Here is a 26,528-nt window from a genome sequence, read left to right as displayed (position 1 = left end):
GGGCAGTATTTGGAGAATATTCACAAATCGGGATGTTATAATGTAAAAAGTCCAACACAGCATTTCCACTCTGCTTCACTATTCAAATCAAAATAGGCTTCTTAATCAAATCTTAACACTTTCAAAAAACCCACAGGTATGATATCCTATTTCACAAATGTTGGCGAAGAATAACACTTTGCACCCCCCACTTCTGCTGTTTAGCCACCTCAACCAACCTACCTGGTCAAAATAAATAGGGTTTCTTGACAGATCTCAAGAATGGCCTTCTACCAGTAAGTTCTTTTTTGTTTCTGATGGCAGTGCATGCCATGCTCTAAAAAAAGGTTGGTTCTTTTTAACATTTACTCCCAACCCTCCCCTACAACACACACACACACACACACACACACACACACACACACACACACAGCCCAGCAGTCTACATTACACTGACAGGTTCTTAGACATGGGCAGCCCAGGCGCCTTGCCACACCAGAGCCAGTTTCAAGTGACCAGGAAACCCTTCCATTTCCACCCAAAGAGGGAAGACTGGCTACCCAGATAACTACAGCCCAAAGCATGCACTCCAGAGGCACTGAGTCCCAGAAAACGCTGAAAACAACCAAATCTGCGCACTGAAAATCCAGTTAAACCAAGCCAGACAACCTATAGTTCCTTTCACCTGCCCATGCTCTCCTCCTCTTTTGTCATTGCTCAGGTTATTTCCTAACAACCCCCAGAACCCAGCCACACACACTGCGCCTGTTGAAATCCAAGACCTTCAGAACTTGCAGGCTCCTCTTAACAATAAGATACAATTTTGCCTTCCTTAGATCCCTTAAAGAACTGTGTTGACCCCAATAACACTTTATGTTGTTTGAACTTTTCTTATCCTATCTCTAATCATAATTAACGTGACACTTTACTGGGTTGTAAATTCTGTAAACCTTATCTATCCTTGTTGAGCTGAACCGATTACTTGCTTAACAAATGCTTAGTGATGATAAGGGAACTGGTTTATGCTTAGGAAGTCAGAGTATTAAGAAAATGGAGTCTTGTGTCCTATGCCAGCATCCATGAAAGGATAAGGGGCGAGCTTGTCAGTTTCTAAGTAGGATAAACTTCAGACCCTTCACGGCTCTTGACAATCCAAAGAGTAAATAACAGGGAAAATTGTTCCTTACCTATGTTTCGGTCATTAAGTTTTGAATTTTAAAATATTACCAAAACCTAGGGTTTTTTTTTATCTTAAATATACAGAAATCAATATATATTCATATATATGAAAATACATGAGTGGTGGTGGTACAAATATGTGATAATAAATCTGACAGCTTTATTGTTTGGAGTATTCTAAAACTGACCTGAGGAAGCAACTCAAGTAAATGTATAGTATTACTCTTCTAACTGAAAAGACTTCTCTCATTGAACAAATGTTCAAATTTGTACCTTACAATAAGAGAAAAGGTCTACTCACCTATCCAACAAATCAACCAAATTAACCCAACAATCAAATAAATGTCCCAATTTAATTTCCTTCACATCCTAAATATGCCTGAATGAGAAACAATATAAATTATTCTTGATATGCTACCTTCTGGTATCTGACAATTAAGCTAATAAATACAAAATAATCAGCATTCATGTGTACAGGGAAAGGGATAAAAGCAGACATCGCTGATGAGGAGTATAAATTAAAACATAATTTCTAGAGGGCAATTTTGGAAAAATGAACCAAAAGCCCTATAAATGCAAAGTCTTTGACAATGCAATTTTATTTCTCATCACTTATCCTAAATAAAGATGTGTGCAAAGACTTAGCTTTAAGAATATTTACTACAGGGGCACCTGGGTGGCTCAGTGGGTTAAAGCCTCTGCCTTTGGCTCAGGTCATGATCCTAGGGTCCTGGGATCAAGCCCCACATCAGGCTCTTCGCTCCGCAGGGGGCCTACTTCCTCCTCTCTCTCTGCCTGCCTCTCTGCCTACTTATGATCTCTGTCTGTCAAATAAATAAATAAAATCTTAAAAGGAAAAAAAAAAAGAATATTTACTACAGTGTTGTTCATAATGACAAAAGCTAGAAATAAAATAAGTATCTAAGAATAGGAAACTGGTTAATTAATCCATGGGATCTTATACTGAAATACTATAAAACTATTAAAAGTTATGTGGGTAGCATATTTACTGAAATGAAAAATTATTTATAACATAGAAAGTGGGAAAAAAAATGTTATAAAACTGTGTGGACAGCATAATCCTACTTTTAAAAGCTATTTGCTTACATATACATTAAAAAAACCAGCTTTGCATGCATAAATACTAATTTTTATTTTCTTTTTGCTTACGTATATTTTTCTATAATTAGTGTTTTACTTGTATGATTTCAAATATGTATATTTTTAAGAGTAAACATGTTAATTAATGACTGCTTAATTTGTGCAACTACTTATATAATCCACATTCTAACTCTATAAAGACTCCAAATAATATAAGAACATACAAATACCAGACTAGTTTAAGTCAGAAAACAGTCAGCAAAAGGATAAAGAGGCAGTTAATTCTATAGAGGAGTAAAAATATGATTGTTTGATGAGAGATACTATATTCTTCATAACAGAAAAAACTCTGAAAATTTAGGAATAGAAACATGCTTTTAACCAAAAAGAGGAATTTGTTTTTAGGTTTCTATATGAACATCAAAATAAACTATATCTTTTTTTTTTTTTTAAGATTTTATTTATTTATTTGACAGAGACAGAGATCACAAGTAGCAGAGAGGCAGAGAGAGATGGGGGGAAGCAGGCTCCCCGCTGAGCAGAGAGCCCGACGCAGGGCTCAATCCCAGGACCCCGGGATCACGACCAGAGCCGAAGGCAGACGCCTAACCAACTGAGCCACCTAGGCACCCCAATAAACGATATCTTTAACAGAGATCTTACTAAAGATATTTACTAACCCTCAAAAAAAACGAACATTGAATTCAGCATCAAGAGATATTACTTATAAGAAAATTTTAAAGCTTAGAAGAATGGAATGTTAGGCCAGCAGTCAGTTTGTCTTTCTGTGATGTATGCACATAAAGCACCTGTAAAAGTACATGGCATAGGGGCGCCTGGGTGGCTCAGTCAGTTGAGTGTCCAAGTCTTTATTTCGGCTCAAGGTATGATCTCAGGGTTGCGAGATCGAGCCCCAGGTCAGGTTCCATGTTCGGCACAGAGTCTGCTTGAGATTCTCTCCCTCTGCCCCTCCATTCTACAGCCTCCCTACCTCCCCCTGCCCCGCTCTGCTTGCACTCTCTTAAATAAAATCTTCTCAAAAAGAAGCACATGGCACACAAAAAGGGTACAATGTTGGTTTTCTTTCCCTCATACTTAAATTTAAACTGTGTCAACACCACACCAATTAGAGACAAAAAGGGCAATCCAATTTACACAAGAAACATTTACTAAACACTTCCCATGTGCCAGACTCTGAGAAAACACATACTGAAATGATATCAAGAAGTTTTTTCAGGGCATCTGGGTGGCTCAGTCAGCTAAGCGGCTGTCTTCTGCTCAGGTCATGATCCCAGGTGGAATCTAGCCTGAATCGGGCTCCCTGTTCAGTGGGAGGCCTGCTTCTCCTTCTCCCATTCCCCCTGCTTGTGTTCCCTCTCTCTCTGTCTCTCTCTCCTTGTCAAATAAATAAATAAAATCTTTCTTTAAAAAAAGTTTTCTAAAAAACTCCGCTTTTCACCAAAGTTACTACTACATCATAAAGTTCATTTCAAAAACAGAACTCAAAACTCATTAAGCTCATTTGGAAATGAAAAACTGAAAAATGATTGGGAAAATTTCAGCCAGCTTTAGCCAGCTCTATTATCATAAAATTAATCAATAACATTCTAATTAACATCTTAATATAAGCTTCCCCGGGAAATCCAACAGCCTGCCAAAGATAGTAAAAAAAAAATTTTTTTTTAATTGGTGCATACTTCATAAACTTTTAAATAACCTACAAAAAGTTCCTCTACAAGGTCACTAAATAAAGAGCATCCACTTGGTGTCTGTAAATCTCTCCATAGACTGGTATCAATATGTAGGGAGGGGGACATCAATGCAAATGCAATCATGAACAAGGCTTACTTTTTTTAAGTAAATAAAATCACCACTAAGCCCCTTTACATTGGCCCTTTCCAGAAATGAATGAGTTTTAATTCTCATTTGAAAATTTTCCTAATTATCATTTACTTGAGCTTCAAAAAATTTGTACACATTTTTAAAAGAGCCTAAATTACTGATCTAAGAACTGTACACCAATACATTCAAGAAAAACAGGAAAACCAGACTGAAAAACTATAAAAAGAAAAACTGTGCTTCTAATTAAATCATTCAGAAAACATTGTTTAGTAAAGAAAGTAAAGTAATTACATTCAATTACAAAATAATTTCAAAAAGTTCAAAGCCAACTAAGCTTTTAAACTCAGAGCAATGGCTGACAGGACACAAATGGCAGAAATCTCCTAATGGGATAGGATGCTGCTGTCCTTAAGAACTCTGAAGTTCTTGATTTACCAGAGTAAACAGAAACAGAACGCTAATTTTGCCCCAGATTTCTTTGTAAAGGGATATCAAAAAACTTTAGTTCAATTTCATTCTAGTCCATTTGGTAATAGATGGGTATGAGTGGTTTAAAATAATACTATGAACAAGGGCAAGCAGATGATTAGATCGCTTCATTTCCAATCTCTTTCCATTTAAAGGAAACACAATTGTTCCCTTTTACAGGAACTCCATCCCTCTCTCAGCTCTGATGAGTATACTATTTCATGTATTTCATTTTTTTTTAATATTTTATTTATTTATTTGACAGACAAATCACAAGGAGGCAGAGAGGCAGGCAGAGAGAGAGAGTGGGGGGGGGGAAGCAGGCTCCCTGCTGAGCAGAGAGCCCGATGTGGGGCTCGATCTCAGGACCCTGAGATCATGACCTGAGCCGAAGGCAGAGGCATTAACCCACTGAGCCACCCAGGCGCCCCTCATTTTTTTTAATATTATATTTAAGCTCTATCTATGATTAAGGACTTCCTTCAAAATATTGCTATTATATAGAGAAAACCAACTGCCCAAATGCCTAAACTCTTTTCTCATTTCTAAAATCTACCAGTCAACACCTTATACACACCTCCTAAGGGCTCTTGCTTCTTTCTTATCTGACATTCCATTGCCACATGTACTCTCCCACTAATGCATCCTCCATAAGTATTCTCAGTTACTTTTAACCAGGGCTGAAATGATTCCCAACTGTCACATACTGAAAAATCAAGAACTTTACATTCTAATACAAGGCTCCTTCACAACTCATCTCCCTCACCCGAGCTGTGCCATTCCAGATCCTTTATATGTGTTCTCACCAGGAAAACATATTTAATTTCCTTTCATCAGTTTATTTATTAAATTTCTAAGGGTTGCTTCCATTTTCCTCTCCTGACCTAATCCTCTTCATTTATAGAACTCAGTTACTAAAAGTTTACATCTTTTCAACAAACTAATAAATAAACAAATCTGATGAGAAATAATTTCTTCCTAATCTTCCCTGGCTTAAACATCTCAAAGAGGATTCAGTATTATAAAACAAATTAAACTTAAGTTAGGTTTCAAGGAGATATCCACATCCCTGTCTGCCTGTGGCAGCACTGACTTAAATACTTCTAAGAAGCCTGGGGTAATTTCTGAACTTCTTTAATTTTATTGAGAATTATGCAGAGAAAACAGGCCACCTTAAAACGCATCATATTCTTCACCTCACTATTCAGCTCTCCTAAGTCTGTTCTCTCAACATAAAGAGCCCACCATACCTAATTCTGTTAAATCTTTTCCTCAAAAGAAATTCCTCCACGAAGTCATTGTCAACATTTGCTACTCTTCTCACCCCTTCAAAACTCCATCAATGAATGTTTTAGCACATCTTGAATATAAACCAGAAGTGTCCAAGTGCATTCGATGAAAAATAACATATGTTCTGGCTGTTCTGGGGTGGCGGGGGGGGTTTCTATGACTCAGCTCTAGTATACCAATAAATCACTTGTTTCCTTAATTTAATTATATATAGCTCACTACTATGACACATAGATGGATAATTTTATAAAGAATTACCAGATGTTTCTTGGAGTCATTTTAACAAGCATTAACTCAAAATAAAATCAATAAAGATAAACCCTTTGTTATCTGATCATTTAAATACACATACAGCTACTTCAGTAGTGAGCTTTAAGAAAAACAGTGAAAGAAATTTAAAAAAAAAAAACCTGTGGTAAACACTTTAAGCATGAATTTTTGTTCATAAACATTTGTAAGTACAACTTTCAGCTCTGTATTACATAAATGTACAGAGGATTTTCTCAAGAAACAGGAGCACGAATATGTCTTTGACTTTTAAAAACACATAAAAGTTTAATGGTAACAAAGTACACTACCCACATACACAAACACACACCAGATTTAACCAAAGAAGATTGAAAGACAAAAGCCATTTGTTTAAAATGTTTGTTTCAATTATTAAAAGTCATTTTCTGCTTAACAGAGAAATCACTAACTTGTAATAAACCACTTTACTCTTTTTTTAATTTCTATTTTTTTAAAGATTTTATGTATTTATTTGACACAGAGAGAGAGAGAGAGAGAAGCGAGTCAGGGAACACAAGCAGGGGGAGTGGGAGAGGGAGAAGCAGGTTTCCCGCTAAGCAGCGAGCCTGATGCGGAGCTTGATCCCAGGACCCCGGGATCATGACCTGAGCAGAAGGTAGCTGCTTAACTGACTGAGCCACTCAGGCGACCCTTGCTTTACCATTTAATAAGATCATCTCTTCATGACAGCAGCACTAACTAAATAAAAAAATGAAATTGATTGCTTGTATACTTAATTTAAAATATATACTATCAACCTAACTTCTTAGGTTGATATAAATAAGATATGTATATATATAAATAAGAAGAATAACACATTTCAAAATCATTGAAATTTAACAAATGATGGCTATACTTAAAACTGGATATTCAAAAATGGAATTATAAAACTATATCCCACTTTAAGTTAATAATCATTAAATTTGTGAAAGAGTCCTCGTGATATATGAAATGATTTTAAAAAGACATTTTTTAACTATATTAACAACCATCCACTGCCATTATTAACTTAATCCTTCATCTATCATATATAATCACATCCTCCTGGAATATTTACTGTAACTCAAGTTAAGATCCTAGATTCTCTAGATCCCAATGAACATATAACCTACACTTTGACAAACTCACTAAAGAATGAAGAGTAGCTTAATTTTATACTAATTCTTGGACATAATTACAGTAGAAAATAGGTATCTGCTTTCTAGAACTGTTATTTTCCGAGTTGATGTTACAAATCATTCAAGAATGCCTCCAGTGAGAGACACAAAACATTCTTGAACTAGAATTAGAGACCAAGGTCAACAATGACCACCACATTGTCAAATCGAGTGATCAATTCTGTAATAATCACCATATGCAGACTCTCAGAAGCAAGTGACATAGGTTTACAGTCAATTCTTCTTGAAATACTTCCTTCTGTAGGCTGTTCCACCACCTCCTAGTTCCCCCCTCCCCCACTAGCTGCTTTCTTTCTCTGACCCTTCTTCTAGTCTCTCCTCCTTACCTAATCCCTGAATGTCACAAGGCCCAAGTGCCCCATGGCTCCTTTATTTACACTCCTTTCCCCAATCTTCTTATCAAGTATCATGGCTTTAAGTACAATTAGATTCTGATGACTCTATCACTTCAGTTCTCATCTCCCTAAGTTCTTTTATCCAACTGCCTCCACAACAAGTCCCCCTGAACATTAATAGTTATCAAACAGAATTCACGACCCTCCAATACAAATCTGTCTTCTTTGTAAACACAAATGACACCACTCACTGTTTTCCCAGTTGTTCATCATTCTCTTTTCCTCACACTCTACATCAATCCATCAATAGGACCAATTCTAGAACAGAGCCCAACTCAGTTCACTTCTCACCTGTGGTTATATTTCCTACAGACCTCTGTTTCTTTAAGAATGAAACGAAATTGGTTACAGATCCTGACAGAAACAGCATTTATACACATGGAAAGACTGATGGAAAGTGTATACAGGAAACCAGCTAAGATGATTGCTTAGAAGTACCTTAGATGCAATCACAATAGAGAATTAAGAGCCTGAAAGAAAAGAATAAAAGGAGCTATGACAGAGTAAAGAGTCCATTTAGAAGCAACTGCACTCCATCAATTTGTACCATCTCATCACTTGTGTGACTGAATCTTCCATTATGAGAAAAAGAACAATATGGGAGGAAAAAAAGACTTTTGGCAAACATATTTCTTTTTATTTCAGTAGCATCCTCAAATAATAGATGCTATGAAAAATGGGATATGAATTTAAAACTAAAAGAGAGGCAATATGATCAGAATTAAATTACTACATACGGTACAGAGATCCTTATACTGCAGCTTTTGGAATTTTGTATCTGTGTTTCCTGAACATAGTTCCACGTAACCAAGAACAACTTGAAATACAGTATTATGAATGGCTTGAGTGAAGTGCATGTGAAGTTGATCCATTGCTGTCTGTGGAAAGAAAAAAATATATATAATTTCATATTATTAAAATAAATGTATTTCAAAGGATTTGAAAAACATAGGAAAAAAACTTTATAGATACTATAGATATAACACAAAGATCACTATTATTCATCATGAACACTGTTCTGTTGCTTTGTATTTGTGATTGGTATCCATCCTGCTCTTTTTTAGACATGTCATATATAACCACACCTTTGGATCTCCTCTGCCAGCATTCCCTTACATTGTTCAGGATGCTTCTCAATGGTTACCTTCTCAGAGAACCCTTTCCTGACTATCCTATATAAATTGGGACCTTCCATGACTCTATCCATTTACCCTGATATGTTATTTTTTTATGGGACTTGTTACAACCCAACACCCTGTCCACTTATTTCTTTAATGTTTGCTTCCCTTACTAGAAGATAAGATAGATGAGGGTCCATATCAAGGTGCCTGGAGCAATGCACACATTAGGGGCTACTAAATATTTAAGGAGCAAAATAATTATTCTAATAAGGGTAATTAGAAGTTATAATCGTATCTTCAAATGTCTTTAAACATGTCCAAAATTACCAAGTGTCTATCATCTTGTAATTTCTCCTTGGTAGCTTAAGACATACAAATTAATTAAGTACAGTAAACAACCAAATTTCTTTATTCAGACTTTAAAATGTAAACAGAGTTTCAATGGTTTGGTAAATTCTTAGATCTCCTTCTAAGACAGAAGACCATTAAAGGGAAGAAAACATTTACATCTATCACTTTTAGCTGTTTTATAGATAAATGCACATGTAGAAGGTACAATTAACTTTTCAAACAATGACCCTTGTTGCAAATTTTTCAAGGAAGCCCTTGAGCAGTAAAAGAATGTAAAACCATGGAAGTAGTGACATCATTCGGAGAGCAAGAGAATCCTTTGAAAAATCTGATAAATGAAATGGAGCTGTTTTCAGATAAACGTACTTCACAAAAGTTTACATGCCCCTTTGAGGGAAACAGGCTGGCCTATCTCAGAACCATGAAGCTCCACATTAAGAAATTCTCAGGATCAAGAGCTAAAGTAAAAGACTACACATCCCTTACAAATGAATTATCTTATAATAACACTTTTAAAGAAAAACTACAAAGAAGTGTGCAAACACTAAGCCTGACAAACACTTCATAGCTCAAAACAAATTTCTGTCATGTTTTAATCACACTCCATACACAGAACCTATGTTCATATGGCATAAAAATTTACTTTGTTAAATGAAACTTTTTAAGGACACTACATTAGTAATATTCAGACTTGAGCATTCCTAAAGATCAACAGATTCCTGATTAAGAAAAAAGTAAACATTCTTTCAAAACTAACCTGTGTTTTTCCAAGAAGTCGATAAGCCTGCTGAACCTTGGTGTAATGGTTAATGTCAAAATTCTTGCAGATTTTGGAAAGAGCAACATCCAGCTGTTCCTATGGAATTAAAACAAGAGGCAAGAGGCAGTTAAGGAATTCTGTTTTCAAGGCAATGAGAAGAAAGTATTAAGACTAATTTTTCATTCTTAATATCTAAAGACACTATGACACTAAATTTAATAGTCAAAAACAAATTTAAATAAAAAATACAAATAGATTGTAATTCTCATGTATTACCAACTGTAATCAAGTTTACTAAGATGCCATTATGTATGAGTAATCTAAAGACCCATGCCTAGTATTTCAAGGGACACAAAATAAGTATAATAGTTACTAAAAGAATTTTATTTATTTTTACTTTTTTCCTCAAGGATCTGCTAAAATCTTACAATTACATAAACTGGATTTGTAGAACTATTAAAAAATAATAACAGTCCTTCTATAATCACTGAAAAAAGTAATTCTCAACAAAACTACATTGACCTTAAAAGAACATACCTTAAGCTATGTACTTTTATATATAATTGCACCAACTTTGTCTAAGGATTTCTATTTCAGTGATTTCATTTCAAAATAATGATTGTCTACCTAAGTACCGAATAATATTGTATATTGAGAGTAAAGAAATATTGAGCTTTCAAAAGTTAAGTCCTCAATATTCAAGAGATTATTTACTTACAGGATTTTCAAAGCATTATCTTTATGTTTATCAAATAAATTACCATTCTTACAAGTAGTAAATGACTGCATTTATGATGAAAACCTACTGTCACAAAAGTTGTTTGAAAGTCCAGCCTCAATTTTTATAATTACTCTCATCAGGAAAATGAAAAAATAAAGTACCAGAAATTAACAAATAATTCTTATTATGTTTATTAAAATGAATACCCTGCTTTGCAAAGATTGCCAAGGAAAGAGATGAACTCTAAATAAATGTAAGAGGAAAAGCAAGACTTCCTGCTCATAATGACATATCTTTTCCTTTCCATTTTATATTTTTGATGAACTGTATGAAATATTGTAAGGATTTGGAATTTAGGAGGGTTCATCAGCCAATAATTATTCTTATATAAATTAACTCACTGAAATAAAAAAGTTAATAATAAAGTAATTAATAAATGGTAAATATTTTGGTTATAACTTACATGAAAACATATCTATGACTAACAGTTTTGGGATCTTTCTGGATATGGTATCTTCAGATACAAAATATTTTCAGATCCCATAAAGATAATAATAAACCCAATAATAAATAGTAAATATAATAAGTAATGAAACTCAATAACAAAGCCAAAAGTATTACTGAGTTTACAAGTAGATTAACATTAACTCAACCATGCACAGATATCCCAAATAAAAAAACAAAGTGTTGTGATCTAGAACGCCAGTAATCCACACAAAAATCAAAACATAAGATGTATATGAACTATTCTCTTTTCTCTGAAAAGAGAAAACCACTTAACTTACGATGTAATCCTTCTTACCTCAATTTGTTCTAAAGTATCTTGAAGCTTTGAATTCAATTCACTGTTAAATAAAACAGTTAGATGTGACCATCTTTAAAAGAGACAAACTAAGTGCTCAATAAATACTAGCTAAATAAATAATTCATAAATTCATAGATGAATAGTATGAGCAGTAAGATATGTTGATTCTAAAGACAGTGCAATAAAGCCAGAAAAATAAAAAGTAGAGAAAAATAAGAGTCTTAACTAGCAGCAACAGAACTGTATAGGTAGAAACTCCTAAAGAGTTGATAGATAAAAACTAAGAATTCAAGAATTCAAAATTAATAACAAGTTTTAAAGATTAAAAAGTATAGTATAGATAAAAAGTAAAATTTTAAAAGTAAAATCAATTTCTATGTACTAGGAACAAAGAATTAGACAATGAAAATTTTTTAAATATCATTTCAAAAAACCAAATACTTAGGAAAAAATCTAATAAGAAATAGGCAAATACAAAACTGAGCCAAAATACAGAAGACTGAAATACATGAAGATATATACTATGGAAACAAACTATAACCTACAATATCATTAAGATATCAGTTCTCACCAAAAATGATTTTCTAAAAAAAAAAAAAAAAAAAGATTTTCTAGAATAAATGAAATTTTAATTAAAATTCCATCAGGTTTTTCTTTCTTTTTCTTTCTTTGGGTGTATGGAAACTGTAAAGCTGCTTCTAAAATTTATGTGGAAACTCAAATGATTAAGAATAGGCAGGAATATCTTGAAGAATAGTGTTGGAGGAGATACACTAAAATAGGTAAAACTAAAATAGGTAAAGGTTATAAAGTCACAGCAATAAGACAGCATGGTTCAATCAGAAGAATTCATAAACTGATCAAGAGAACAAAAATAAAAATAAAGGGCAAAAGGCTTGAACAGATACTTGACAAAGGAGAGAGCTGACTGGCCAATTAACATACAATAGGCACCCCAGTAGGCATTTAGAAAACGCAACTGAAACTACAATTAAGACAACATAACAAACAACCAGAATGGCTAAAAATATTTTTTACAAATTAAAAAAAATGACATCAACAAATGTTGGCAACAATGCAGAACAAATAGAGCACTGAATTCAATGTTGGAGGAAGGGGAAATTGATACAATCTCTTTGAAAGGCTGTAACATCTACTGAAACTCAACATCCATTTACTCTGTATTCCAGGAGTCCTAGACACATATCTTACAGAAATGCATACTTGTAACAGGCAAAACTTAAAGCAACACAACTGTCTATGAATAATTAAATGAATAACATATGATATATTTAGATGATGAAATACTACAGCAATGAAAATGTATCACTGGAGATTGCTCTAGTAAAAACTGAGAGTGAGCACAACTATGGACTTTGACAATCAATAATATAAGTTTGATATCTTATCAGAAAAATTAAGGTCTCTAATCAGGATTATGCCTGAAAAATAGCCACAGACACAGGTTAAGGGAATACTTGTAGGCAAAACTAAGCTTCTCCTTTAAAAAAAAAAAAAAAAAAAAAGATTCTGGGACAATTTCTGTTCAAAGAAGAATGAATGAATGAATGAATGAAAATGAGACTTAAAGGCCCCAAAATAATACACCAAAAGTGAATGTCATGATAAGTACCTTGGCACTTAGAATTTTAAAAGTTCCTCACCTCCCCCACATTCCCCCCAAATCAGTATCTTCTCCTGCAGTTGTTCTTTGTCCCACATTCTCTCTCTTTTGATTCATGTCATCCCCACCCATTCAATCTAAGCTGGAAATCTCTACGTCATCTTTAATTCTTCCCTTTCTTCATGTGTTATCTGATAAGTGAATCCTACTTCTACCATTTCAGTATTTCTCATATTCACCTATGCTTCTCCTTTCTCAATTGTGTGAACTAACTCTAGCATTATCACCTTTTGCTGGAATTATCTTAATGGTTTCTTAATGAATCTCTGCACATAATACCCACACCCACCCTTCAATCCATCATCCATTTATTTGACAAACACCATCAACTTACTATATACCAAACATTGTACAACATCCTCCAAAAAGCTCTCAGGAATAGGTCTGTGCAGGGGTCTCAATATTCCGTTTGACCTGACAGACACAGTTTTTCCTCTAGCTTATACATGAAAGGCTTCAGGCCAGGCCTGATCAGTCCTGTGGGGGCCTGACCATTTTCTATCTCACATCTGCCAGCTTTGTGTAAGTTACCTGCCTGGTCCCTACAGACATCTGAGTTTGCAGCCCCTTAATTAAAGCAGAAATAAATTCATATTAATCTACTGCTTTACAGCCTTTGGTGGCTCCCCCAATAAACCAAAGATTAAGCCCCAAATTAGTATGGCATGTAAGATTCTTAACAATGACATGAAAAATGAACTTCCCCTTCACTTTTCAGTGCCTACATTTTAGTCATGTGGACTATGGGCAATTCCCCTAAGAACTCCAGACCTTAACTCCCCTGTTCTTGTATATAACATTAATAAGAACTAGAATATACTTTCTCCTCTTCCCACTGAAATGCCTATCTGTCTTTTCAGGCCCATCCCAACATCATCTTTTCTGGGAAGTCTTCCCCTGTTGACTGTTCATTCAGTTTCTCGATGCTCTATTTCCAGCATCCTACATGATAGAAGGGAGTACCTGTGACTGTCCCCCAAGCAGAGATTGTGGCTTATTCTCCAGGATTCCCCAGGACTAACTAAACTCAATGCCTGATTCACTGCTCAATCAAATTTATGATTCAAAAAGGGTAAAATTTCCCCATCACATTCCTTGAGCCCCTGTTTTCTACCTCAACAAATAAAACGACAGAGATAGAAAAAGAGAAAGAGCATGTTCTAGAAAAGAAAGAACTGCACTGAACTCTGGGTCTACAGGTGCCTTAGCAAGAGGAAAAGAGAAATAAGCAAAAATAAGCAGTTCCACTCCTCTATCACAGAGGGCTCAGAAGTTCACCTAAGCCTGAAGACACAGATTACAGAGAGGCAAGAATACCTGGGATCGTAACTAGGTTAGAACTGGTAACTATATTCTTAAGGGAGTATCTTGAGTTTGGTGGAAAAAGAAATATATCTAAGCTCATTCACAGTTGAGAGTAATGATTTCCTCAACTCCTCAATTGGAAAAAATGGGCTTAAGTGTTTATAAAATTATCATAAGTCTGGATGGTTTCACTGCTTCTATTATTTATGGTTAAAAATGACTCTATATCCTCCTATGCATTAAGAGTTAAAGAAAACATAGTAACATAAATAGTATATATAGTATTTTTTTTTTAAGATTTTATTTATCTGACAGAGAGAGCACAAGCAGGGGGATCAGTAGAAGGAAAGGGAGAAGAAAGCTCCCAGCCAGGCAGGGAGTCCAATGTGGGCTCATCCCAGGACCCTGGGGTCATGACCTAAGCCGAGGGCAGATGCTTAACCATCTGAGGCACCCAGGGGCCCCAACAGTATGTATATTTTAAATATAAAATCTGTAAATCAAACATTTTGACTTTAAAACGCTTTCAAGGGGTGCCTGGGTGGCTTAGTCAGTTAAGCATCCAACTCTTGATTTTGGCTCAGGTCATGATCTCAGGGTTTTAAGGTCAAGTCCTGTGTCAGACCCCATGCTGGGCATGGAGCCTACTGAAGATTCTCTTTCCCTCCCCCACCTCTCTCTCCCTCCTTAAAAAAAAATGCTTTCAAAATCTACAACTGCCTTTTCACAATTTACTAATTGAAAATACATATTTAAAAATTATGTGATTAAGGAATGTATATATTAAGTGTACAGCCTTCAAGGAAAGCTTTAGCCATCATTTAGAAACATGAATTCAAGTCATTTCAGTCAATTAATCGAAGTATGCTAAAAGGATCTACTCATAAACATTTGGATAAATAAAAGCTACATAATGGTAAAAAAAAATATTACCAGTTCTAAGATAGAAGGCTAAAAGCTAATAAAGGTTATCTGCAAGCTGAACAGAATGAAGCAAACAATTTTGGGGGGCATTTTTACCATCACAACAGAAGATACTAAATATAAGATATCCAAAAATAACTAATATTATTCTTTTAAATAGCTGATCTAGGACATATGCACTCATAAAATGAGTCCTGGAAAGGCTGCATATAAATCAGAATTTTGTACCAACTTGACCATACAGAAAAGCAACACAGTACAGAAGTAATTACCATCTTAATGATCTTTACCTGGTCTGTTATTAATGAGTCATATGATGTAAGTTTCTTAATATTCCTGGGCACTAGTTTCCTATACAAAAGTGTGCTAGATCCAAAGGGTTGCTTCCCACCCTAAAGTTTCAAGATCCCATTACATGCTAAACATCAGTTACCCAATTACTACATCTTTGTATACAATTTAGTAGAGTGCTAAAACTTATAAAATTAGCTTAAGTAAAATTTATACTTGCAAGTTTATATGGTATGTCCTTTGCCCCTGGATATTCCGGGTATTTAGATCAGAGATCTGTTCCAGTGGAAGAGAGTTTATTAACATTCTTCAGAGAAAACCTGACTTTCAAACACTTTGAAGCTAAACCACCAATGGTGAGATACTACGAAATGTCCACATGGTCCTTCAAACTATGTTCAGACTGGAAAAGAACTCCTGAAATCACTCTGAATCTACCTAGATCTCTGTCCTCACTCTGTTAAAAAAATCAGAGTCCACTACTAAGAACACTACAAATGTTTGAAACATCTCCAAACTTTATGAATTCAATTCTAGAGCAGAGATCAGGCCCAGGAGCCAAATCTAGCCAATAGCCTATGTTTCTAAATAAAATTTTACTGGAACACAGCCACATGAATTACTTATATATTGTCTCTAGCTGCTTTCAGACCACAAGGGCAGAGCTGAACAGTTCCAAGTGACACCTGATGGCCCACAAAGCTTAAAATATTTATTATCTGGCTCTTTAAAAACAAAGTCTGCCTACCCTGTGCTAACGCTCAGCAAACCTTTCAGTTGGTCATCTGATCAAAGTTAAAACTAGAATATATCTATGTGTGTGTGTATGTCTGTTCACAGGTCTATTGAATGTTTTAAGTACATTTATATAACCATACTTCATTTACCCATTTCTGATTTAGACCCCAAATCTTCTCATTTGAGTGAAGCTTTAACTTCTTGGTTTTATAGGAGCCAAATCACACACAAATTGTTTATAATATCAAGTTTCAGTTTCTCTGTGATAAGGTAGGAACTTAAAGACAAATGCAAAACAATCCAAATGCCAAATCACATTTAGTCACCTATATCCCCCAATTTTTGTGAGTTGTCTCATCTACTTTCAAAAACCTGTTTCATTTCATTAGTTTATTTACTTAAACAACATTAATTTGGTAACAAATATAACTGGTAGAAAGAGGTTTGGGGAAAAAAGTACAATTAACTCAGCTACTGGAGTAGATGAATAAAAATTGGCCTCCTAGCCATGAACTTCCACTGTTACTACATTATCAGACAGTATAGCGTAATAGTGGTTAAGAGCAACAAGCTCTGCATTCCAGGGACTGAAGTTTAAATCCTGACTCTCCCACTTATTTTACAAAGCATCAATTTCCCCATCTATAAAATCGAGAAAATAATAATAGCTCTGTGGAATATTTTGTCAATACCAAATAAGAAAAGGCAAGGGAAATGATTAGTACAGTGCTTGACACATAGAAAAGTCCAAAAATGTTAAAATATTTTTATTTTTTATTAACATTATTTTTATATTTATATATTTATAATTTATATTTTATAAATACATAAACATATTATATATAACACATATATAATATATATAACATGATATATATAAGTAATATATAAATATATATTATAATAAACATAATTTATATTATATTTTTTATTAACATTTAAAAATGTTATCACAACCATCGTCACTAGCACCACCATCATGATTCAATTTTTAAAAGCTAAAAAATAAAGCGTTAGTGAAAAAAACCTTATTAAAATCTAATTTAGAATTACTGTACAGTTGATGCTGTCAAAGCGAACACTGCCTAGCTTCTATTCACACTCTTATACATGTCAATATTTCTGTTTCTGTAGGGGTATAAGAAGCAAGCCATTCACAGCATGAACATTTCTGATGGTCTTTTGTTTATGTATTCTGTGTTCTTAACTGGCATATTATCTCACTGTCCTGCCTGTTAACTGCCTGTTGTAATAAGCTCCTAGAGAACAAATACATTTCAAAAGCTCTTAGTATAACAAGTAACACAGCATCTCATGCAGATAAGGATTAAATAATACCTCATTCTTGTCTCATCATCTAGGAGTAAAGAGTCTAACACAGATGACTTTCCTACACAACTGGTGAAATTTCAGAACACCAAATAAAGAGAAAAATCCTTAAAGTTTCTAAAAAAAAAAAAAAGAGAAAGAAAAGGCACTCTTTATGAGGAAAACATCTGACCCTGTCTGACAACTGAGCAATGCATTCCATTTTCTAAGAAAAAAATAGTTTTTCTTTCAATCATGCATATGGACTAAATTAACATCATTTCAAAGTCTGAAAATTGATTTCCCACATATTCCATATCAAAAAAAAAATTCTCAAAGGGATAACTGAAACAAAACTCTAACAAAATAAGACAAAGGGATATATAAAACAGGAAATATAGAAATGATAGTAGTTGAAAGAGGTAAAAAAATGTTCAACAAATAACAAAAACACCAAACACCAATGGATTTTGATTTTCTGTAGAGACAAAAGATTACTTTTTTTTACAAGTCCATTCACTCTACTTAGTCCTGCAGATAATATTTATATAATCATGATACAATAAATACAATTTCTATTATGTTAATTTTTCTGGAAGTAAACTACTGAGAAAACACAGAAGATTTAATTATAGCTGCAAAAAGAATATAAATGTTATAAATTTGACCAAGTAAAAATAACAGTTTCACTAAAATATCCTATAAGACAGAGAAGTAAAAGGAAGTATACCAAATTCCTATCTCTTATTGATATTTTAAGAGGAGGAGTAAACAGAGAATCAACAACTGTATAAAGTGATGAATCAGGAAAAGGATATTTTAACATAGAATTTTAAATTATAATGAAATCTACTGGAAAAAAAATCTAATAAGCTATATAAGCAGTTTACTCCAGGGAGTAGGAAAGAGAATGGTCGGTAAGGCAGAAAGAAATTTTTACCTTTTGTTTAAATATTGTTTTGCCACCAGTAGATTTTACTTTACATTATTTCAAAATGGCACAGCACGGGGGAGGGAGACGGAGGAAAACAAATTAAAATAAAAGATAAGAAGTGCAGGCAGTATGTGAATAGCACGCTGTCACACAGATGGAGCAACAAGGACTCCAGATCTACTCATGGGTCCGGGTAGCTGGCCTGGTGACCCAGCTGAAACATGCACTGCTCCAAACACTATCCCAGGCAGAGTTCCTAGGTTCCCCTTGCCTGAACCTAGACAAAGACAGAGCATGACCTCTTTCTAGAAGGGAATCAAGGGAAAGAGGGGAAGCATGGTCCCTAATATTGCTGTACTTGTAGCAAAAAGCTATGTTCATTATTCTATGATCTAAAGAAGTTCTACAACCTGCAATTTTCATTCCACTGCCAAGTTCATATTCTGAGGGGGGAAAAAGGGTATTCTGAAGATTATGAGAAATTAAATACATGTGTCTATGCCAAAGTATAGTACTCAAAAAAAGATATTCTAGTTCTGGTGGTATGTGCATGATCCAGAATGCTCTCAGATTCCCTCAAGCAGTTTCTTTCAAATGAAATACAAAACAATAAAGCAGTTTTGACTTTTAAACATAACTTTTCTTGAAACTAATTTAGATAAATTTCAAGTGAAAAAGAAATTAAATGCCTCACTCACAGACATACTTTAACAAAAACACATTCTGATGCCTATTCCCAGTAAATCCCAAATATATGACTCTGTCGATCAACTCAAGAAATGTCAAATAATGTAAAAATGTTCCTTGTCAGTTATAAAAGTGAACAAAACTGGTGCTACACTATCTTTTATTAAAGATGTTGAAACACACCGTATCTCAAGGAAAATACAAGGTGCTGAAGGGGTACAAGTTTTCTTTCAGTTTCAATCAACTGGGTACATCATATTACTTGGTACTTTTATGTATTAAACCACAAAGTCGTATAACCTGACAATACAATCAAGGGCTCTTAATGCAGAAGCAAATACATGAATTCTGTTTTTCCTGGTTTCAGAATCTTAAGAGTCGGCCCTCAGTAGCCCCATGCAATCTACTTCTAAGACCACAGGGTCTCTGCCATCTACCAAAACCCTTATAATGTGACTAGCAAAGAAAACAGGAACATACACTCTCCCTAGGAAAAATTAAGAAGTGGACAAGCAGGTACGTGGTGCATATGAACTTGTTTAAAATATATTAAAAAAAAAAATATTACACCAGAATCCAGAAATGCTCTGCATCACAGGTTGTTCTCTCACGGCCATTTCTAAAGGGAATATACTTTGTGATTCTCTAGCCACCAACAGAAATGAAAATAAATTTAAATGTTAAAGAAAATGAGAGTATAAGCAGTTGGAAATTAATTATTATTCCTAAGACTACCAGCGTGTAAAATGATTTTTCACTCCGATTCACTTAGGTCCAAGCAAAGATTAAATCTGCCTTTGGTTAAATTCCACAGCTCCAGGTAAATGAAATGAATCTTTAAAGTGTTGATGAATCATGTCTGAACAGTCCCAACCAGAGAGCTCAAGGACAGGTACAGTATTGTATTTAGAAGACCAGAGGAAAAAGCGGAAAAGAAAGGAAAATAAATGCACAAAATGAAAAATGTACATCCAATTAATAAAAGCAAAAAAGGAAGACAGAACAAAATTCCTTTCATTTTTGTGGACTCAACCTGATCTACATGTCAACTAACTCTATCACTATATCTCATATCCCATTATCTACAAGAAGTGAGCAAATTTCTCACGTTCTCCCAAGTAGGAACAAAAGTGTAAAACAAGGGAAAAGGGGATTGGGTTAAGCAGGATTAATGGTGGCTAGCAGAGCAAACAGTGCAGGTATGTGAGGAAGAATTCTGGTGGAAGGCCTGGCATCACTACCAAACAATTCCAACCAATAGCAAAGCTCTCTGAGCCATGCTGACATTGTCACTACATCAGCAAGTGAAAAACACAACTCTAACAGAGGTCCCGCAAAGCCTAAGGTAAAATTAATTCCTTGGGACATTTTAATACATTTGTGCATGTATTTTTACCTGTTTTCGGAGAATAAGACAAACTTCTCTCATTATTACATGTATAATTCACATATGTAAACACAACACGCTTTTTATAGAATGTACTCCCTAAAATAAAGCAATTATTACTTAAGTCACCATTACAGATCTTTAATTTCGATCTTTTCACCAGGTCGGAGAACTGTAGTTCTCCACATATCACTATATACCTTAATGAGAAAGTACTTAGAAGCTACTTCACGCTAACTTTAAAAAGCCCAAGTAAAATTTCCTTAAAAAACATTTTGTATAGTTAACTCTCATCAAGTAGATAATTACTTTAGCACAGCCAAAACTCTTAATTATTGAGAGAAAACAAAGTGCCAACACGGGTCACCTGCTACCTCAATTTCCTGCCACCAAATCTCCACATCCATTTTTCCTATTATAATAGAAAGTGACCTTTTCAAAGTCAACTCTACTATAATCCCTACAAAGCCTTAGCACAATATTATGTCTTCTATTTTACTTTCAACCTCTCACTTTCCCACAGATTTCAAATATGCAAATTTCCCCCTCAATTCCACATCTCCCCCTTTGTCAAATTCCCTCATCCTGTACTTATTCTTCAAGCAAATCTGTCCCAACAAAGTCAGCAATGATTTCTTTGTTATAATTCCAATGGATAGATATTTTCAGCCCTCATTTTGCTTTTTACCTCTGCAACACAGACTTCATCGTGATACCCATAATCTCCTATCCACAACCCTCATACCTTGTTTTAGCTAACTCTCCTCCCTCAGTGTTGACCCCAAAGGAGAGTTAGAGCCCAACACTTCCCCTGTACACTCAACACTCATCTCCCTAAGATCCCATCCCCCTATCTCACTATACCTTCTTCAATCCAAGCCCTTCTTGATAGATTACCTAGATAATCTAGAAAACCAGGGATTGTAATGATTACCTTATGTATGGTTCAACACTATTCAGCCAGTTCTAAAGCAAAGCATCTGGCATATAATAAACACTCAGTAATGTAAAACTGCCTGAATTATGTTCGCCCAATCATACATAAGCTGTTCTCCCTGTAACTGATTTATCACCACAAAATAAACTAAATGCGTACTAGGTCTCTTCAGGACCCAGAGAGCCTTGCTAGAAATTTTCAAATACATTCAACATATTAGAACTAAATCTCTTTTTATTCAATTAAAAAAATCTAAATAACATAATCAAGTCTTTAAGGCTGACAGTTAATCAGTGTCACAATGGATAAAAACAAAGTATCACTGGAGCTACATAACTATACATTTCTTAATCAAACAAAAAGTTTTGATTCAGTATACATGATCCTAAAGAAAATATCATAAATATTAAACAGCATCTCTAGTGGGAAATGGCTAGCTCTTATCCCACATCCTGCAGAGACCCATGATGTGGGAGTATGTTAAAAGAAAAAAATTTAATTAAATCTGTATTAATGTTTTGGTCCTCTGTAATCCTTTTATTTTTCAGGTACTAACAATCACCATCTACAACATGGGTGCATTGTGCTCACTGACTGCCAGAATTTCCATACAGGCGAGACTAAGGGGCTATGTCCTAGGATAGGTATGAATTTAATTTGAAACTGGGTTTGCTTGGCAAGCACACGATTTAACTTAGATTGTATGTTTACTTGAGATGGTTTTAGAGGAATGATGGAAATTACACCTGGGGATTGAGCCTCCCCAAGGGACTGCCACCAGTAATGCAAAACCTTCGTTTTTAAGCAGACCAAAAACCGATTGATAAAGTAGAACTAATACCAAAGGCTGTGATGGCCATTTTTACACTGTACATTTTATAAATAACTAAATAAAAGATGTAACACATCAAATACAAAATCACTTAAATATGGCAAAGATGATTATTACATAAAATTAAATCACACTTTAATTTTCCAAAAAAAATTCTTATCAGGATGGGCCAAACACTCGAACTGTCTGGATCCGAAAAACAAACAGCAGTAACACTCTCAATGTTTATGAGCTGGGCCAAATTAAGGAGGAAAAATTCCCAAGAGATGCAAGAGAAATGTAAACCGATAAATTTATTCTTCTTTGCCACTCTATAAATTGGAAAGAATATGAAAAACGAGTTTCAATGAGGTGAAAAGAAGGGGTAGGATAAAAAAGTATCTGATCTTTCACACCTTACAAATTATTATTTATAATACCACTGTACTGCCCATTTCTGAACAAGAATGTTCACTACAACACACTACTTAGTATTTATTTTCAATGTTCGTTAACATTGTATGTTCACAGCTCATATGTTAAAAACTGACAATAGTCACCTTACAATTTTTATATTACCTTACCTTATGCAACTGTAATGTTTAAAAGTGCTGGCGGCTTTCTGACATTCCAGGCACAACTGAATAGCTCCGGGATAGTCTTCCTCCTTAAGATAACAACAACAGAAGTCATTAAACAGGAAACATTTTTCCTAAAGTCCCTGAAAAAAAATAAATCTCTGCTCATACTCCATCCAAAAGTTACAGAACCAGAAAATTTTAATTTCTCTTATGAAAGGATTAGAATACCAATGATAGATAAATAATAAAATATAAAGAGACCACTAGCTCCAAGCCTATAACGTACACATAGAAAAAATATTCTTTTCCCTCATATACATAGTAACAGCCCCCTAAGACCATGACACGTGGATAAAGCCTATACAAAATAATAAGCTGCTTCCCAGGGAAGGTGTTCTTTAAATGTTAATATATTTTCTTTCAATAATGTTTATATAGAAATATAACAAACCACTATGAAATCCGCTGTAATCAACACTCGGGCGTTCTACCACCAAGAAGTCAATAAATATTTTAAAACAAATAAAGTTGTTAGAAAGTGAAATAGAACGTCTACTGCCATACCACCCTGAGTACACCTGATCCCAACTGATCTTGGAAGCTAAGTAGTGTCAGTCCTGGTTAGTGCTTGGATGGGAGAAAGTAAAATATTTATTAATAGCCTCGGAATGTTTTTATCATCTAAACAGTAATTTAATGCCGAATGAAATTTTCATATGCACTTCTCAAGTCTAAGTTAAGAAGTAACACGGTGATAACCAAAAACCATAAAAAAATTTTCCTATGCTCCTCTCTGTAATTGGACAAATGTATTCAAACCAGTGGGGATGTTAAGATGATGACAAAGTAGCTACCTGAAGGACCTCATGTATGGGAAACACACATATTACGTTTTGCTTTATAAAACAAGTAGATAGAAAATGCAAAAAAAGCATCAAAGAGAAAATAGATGGCTCACTCAGAAAAACAATTAATATATGAGATACCAAACACAACTCAAATATGACATATTCCTTAAATTATTCCTATTTGTTTGATACAAAAGATAATTTTATTGCTATTTGGGTGCAAATACAATCAACATACTGAAAACATTCCCACATTGCTACAAAGTAAACATTTCCCCAAATAAATTTTTCTATTTAATTTTTCTAATTAAATTAAATTAAAATTTATAATTTTTCTAATTTTTCTATTGACAATGAAATATGTCAATAGAAAAATGCTCTACAGCAAGTACCTTTATGTAATGTCTAAAAATGCTCTTTATACCATGTAGCAATTTGAAAAAAAATGCACATCTGAATATCTTCCACCATAATTTTTCCATTTAATAGTATCAGGATCACCAAATTTCCAAACTTTGTTTACTTACCTCTAGCATTTCACTTAAGCGCACATCTGTTCTTTGCTGGAAAAAAACAAAAAAAAAAAACAAAGGTAAAATCTGTTTCAACCATAAAAGTAAGTTTTAATTTTTAAATATTAACCAGTATATACCAATGTTTTTATAGTTCTCAGAGATTTCAGAAGTCCAATCAGTAACTGACGTTTCCTTTGATTTGCAAGAAGTCCTAAACTAGCTTGAGTAAAACCTTCCTTGGCAATATTCAAGTGTCTGCAAAAAAGAAGAATAAATAGTTAAATTTTTCTATTATATTAAGAACACTGTTCACACAGATCAATTAGGCAACTGACAAGGTGGTATCCTCAATTACTCCTGAAATCAGGGATTGTGACTGCTATTTGACAAATTTATTCAACGGCTCAATCTCAATCAGCATTACTCAGAGCATGGTGGATGGACTGGTGCCAATCCTCAAACTGTTACTGATGCATCACAAGAAACGTACAGAAATGGAGAATAAATACTAAAAAACCACTTAGAGAAAAACTGACATAATAATTTTAAGTTTGATGAATTAATAATAAAACTGAGACTATATTCTCTATAGTATTTTCTTAGTATTTTGTTTTTATTGCATTTTACAAATATAGTCTGTAGTAAGTTGGAAATTAAGGAAAAAAATCATATCCTTATAGTTTGAGAAGCACTATTCAAAACAATATAAAAACAGTAACATGTTAAAGTCATAATCAGATTTACAGATATTTCATTTCACACATACTTTCTTAGTGTAGTTTTTAGATCATAATATATATTCAATTAATGAACAGTACTCTAGAAACCATAGTCATAATAAAAAAATCAATTATCAATGACAGTTTCACAATTTTTCTTGAAATGTTTTCTGGCTTAAAAAACAAAATATTCATCAAATGCAATACCTCCTCCCGTTTGTGCAGATAACAGCAGCTAACTGAAGACCCGTCTGTAATGAGGTAACTCTTTCAAGTTCCTATGGAAAAATTAGGTATAGGTTATTGTGGAGGCATTTTATCATTCTATTTTATTTGTATGATACTCTAACAAAAACGTTAGTGGGTTTCAAAGGAAAGCCTGCTTGGAAAACAAAGTAGCAACAAAGATAGCTAAAATTGAAAACTGTTGGTATATCCTTCATGAAATAATTTAAAATGACTACTTTCAAATGATTTTCACAATGACATATGATAAAATATTTAGTCAGTATTGCTTATAAGGAAATCTAGATCCAACCTGCTTTATACAGACATAAACAAATACTAATAATACATCCATTGAAATGTTTCTACTCAACAGAACTTGAGAAGATAAGGATATGACAAGTATGATTTCTGTTTGCTAAGATGCTTTGACAACAAATGTCTTCATTTGAACACTGGTAGGTATTTCAATGGATCTTGGAGTCTCTGATTTTCTGATTCAAAGACAGATTCAGTTATAAGATTCCAATTTTATTATATTTTAAAGACAGATTGTTACACTGCTTTTGCGCAGTCATTATTAACGATTTACATGTTACAAAGTAAACAGAAGGAATTTTCATTGGGCCTTCAAAAGTTTGGAAAATCCAATGAGATTACTTTAAAATCAGTTATAAAAACTCACTTCTTCAGTTTGGTAAACTCTCTCAAATGAGAGGAAAAAAAAAAAAACATATATAACCCCCCCCACACACACACACTCCAAATAGAGTCAATATGTTGCTAGAGAACTACAGACAAGAGGATAAATTACTTCAAAAGTTTCAAGTATAAATCACTTAGGCATTTTTAAAATTTTACTATTAAAAATAACAAATATCACCCTACCTTTACATAAGCAGGCTGTTTTTCAAGAATTAAATCAGCTACTTTTTTAGAGACCTATAAAAACATGCAATCAAACAAAACAAGTGAAAGAAAAAGCCACATACTTCCTGTTTCATTTTACATTTTAAATTTTTGTAAGAATATTCCACTGGTCTTCCCAATAACTTCTACATCAGGTATTGGCATGCTCTGGGCTATGAAATTAGTAAAAAAGATATAAAAGAGAGCATAATACTTGGTCCTTAATAAAAACTCAATAAATGGCCAT

General features: G+C 34.0%; 1 protein-coding gene across 1 annotated transcript in view; it reads right to left on the bottom strand.

Annotated features, from left to right (window-relative positions):
* LOC111147369 (VPS50, EARP/GARPII complex subunit) overlaps positions 1–26,528 on the bottom strand; it is a 125,887-nt gene that overhangs the window by 77,475 nt on the left and 21,884 nt on the right. Inside the window, exons 5-12 of the mRNA XM_022503373.1 lie at positions 26,261–26,314; positions 25,355–25,425; positions 24,566–24,683; positions 24,441–24,476; positions 23,069–23,151; positions 11,476–11,518; positions 9,950–10,048; positions 8,458–8,598 (exon numbers count right to left, since the gene is read on the bottom strand). Of these exons, the coding sequence (XP_022359081.1) occupies positions 8,458–8,598; positions 9,950–10,048; positions 11,476–11,518; positions 23,069–23,151; positions 24,441–24,476; positions 24,566–24,683; positions 25,355–25,425; positions 26,261–26,314 (645 nt within the window). The remainder of the gene's footprint in view (positions 1–8,457; positions 8,599–9,949; positions 10,049–11,475; positions 11,519–23,068; positions 23,152–24,440; positions 24,477–24,565; positions 24,684–25,354; positions 25,426–26,260; positions 26,315–26,528) is intronic.

The sequence above is a fragment of the Enhydra lutris genome, unplaced genomic scaffold (assembly GCF_002288905.1).
Source record: "Enhydra lutris kenyoni isolate GAN:26980312 unplaced genomic scaffold, ASM228890v2 scaffoldscaffold16, whole genome shotgun sequence".
Taxonomy (NCBI): Eukaryota; Metazoa; Chordata; class Mammalia; order Carnivora; family Mustelidae; genus Enhydra; species Enhydra lutris.
The sequence above is the reverse complement of the archived record's forward strand: the minus strand, read 5'-3'. Positions and strand labels throughout refer to the sequence as shown.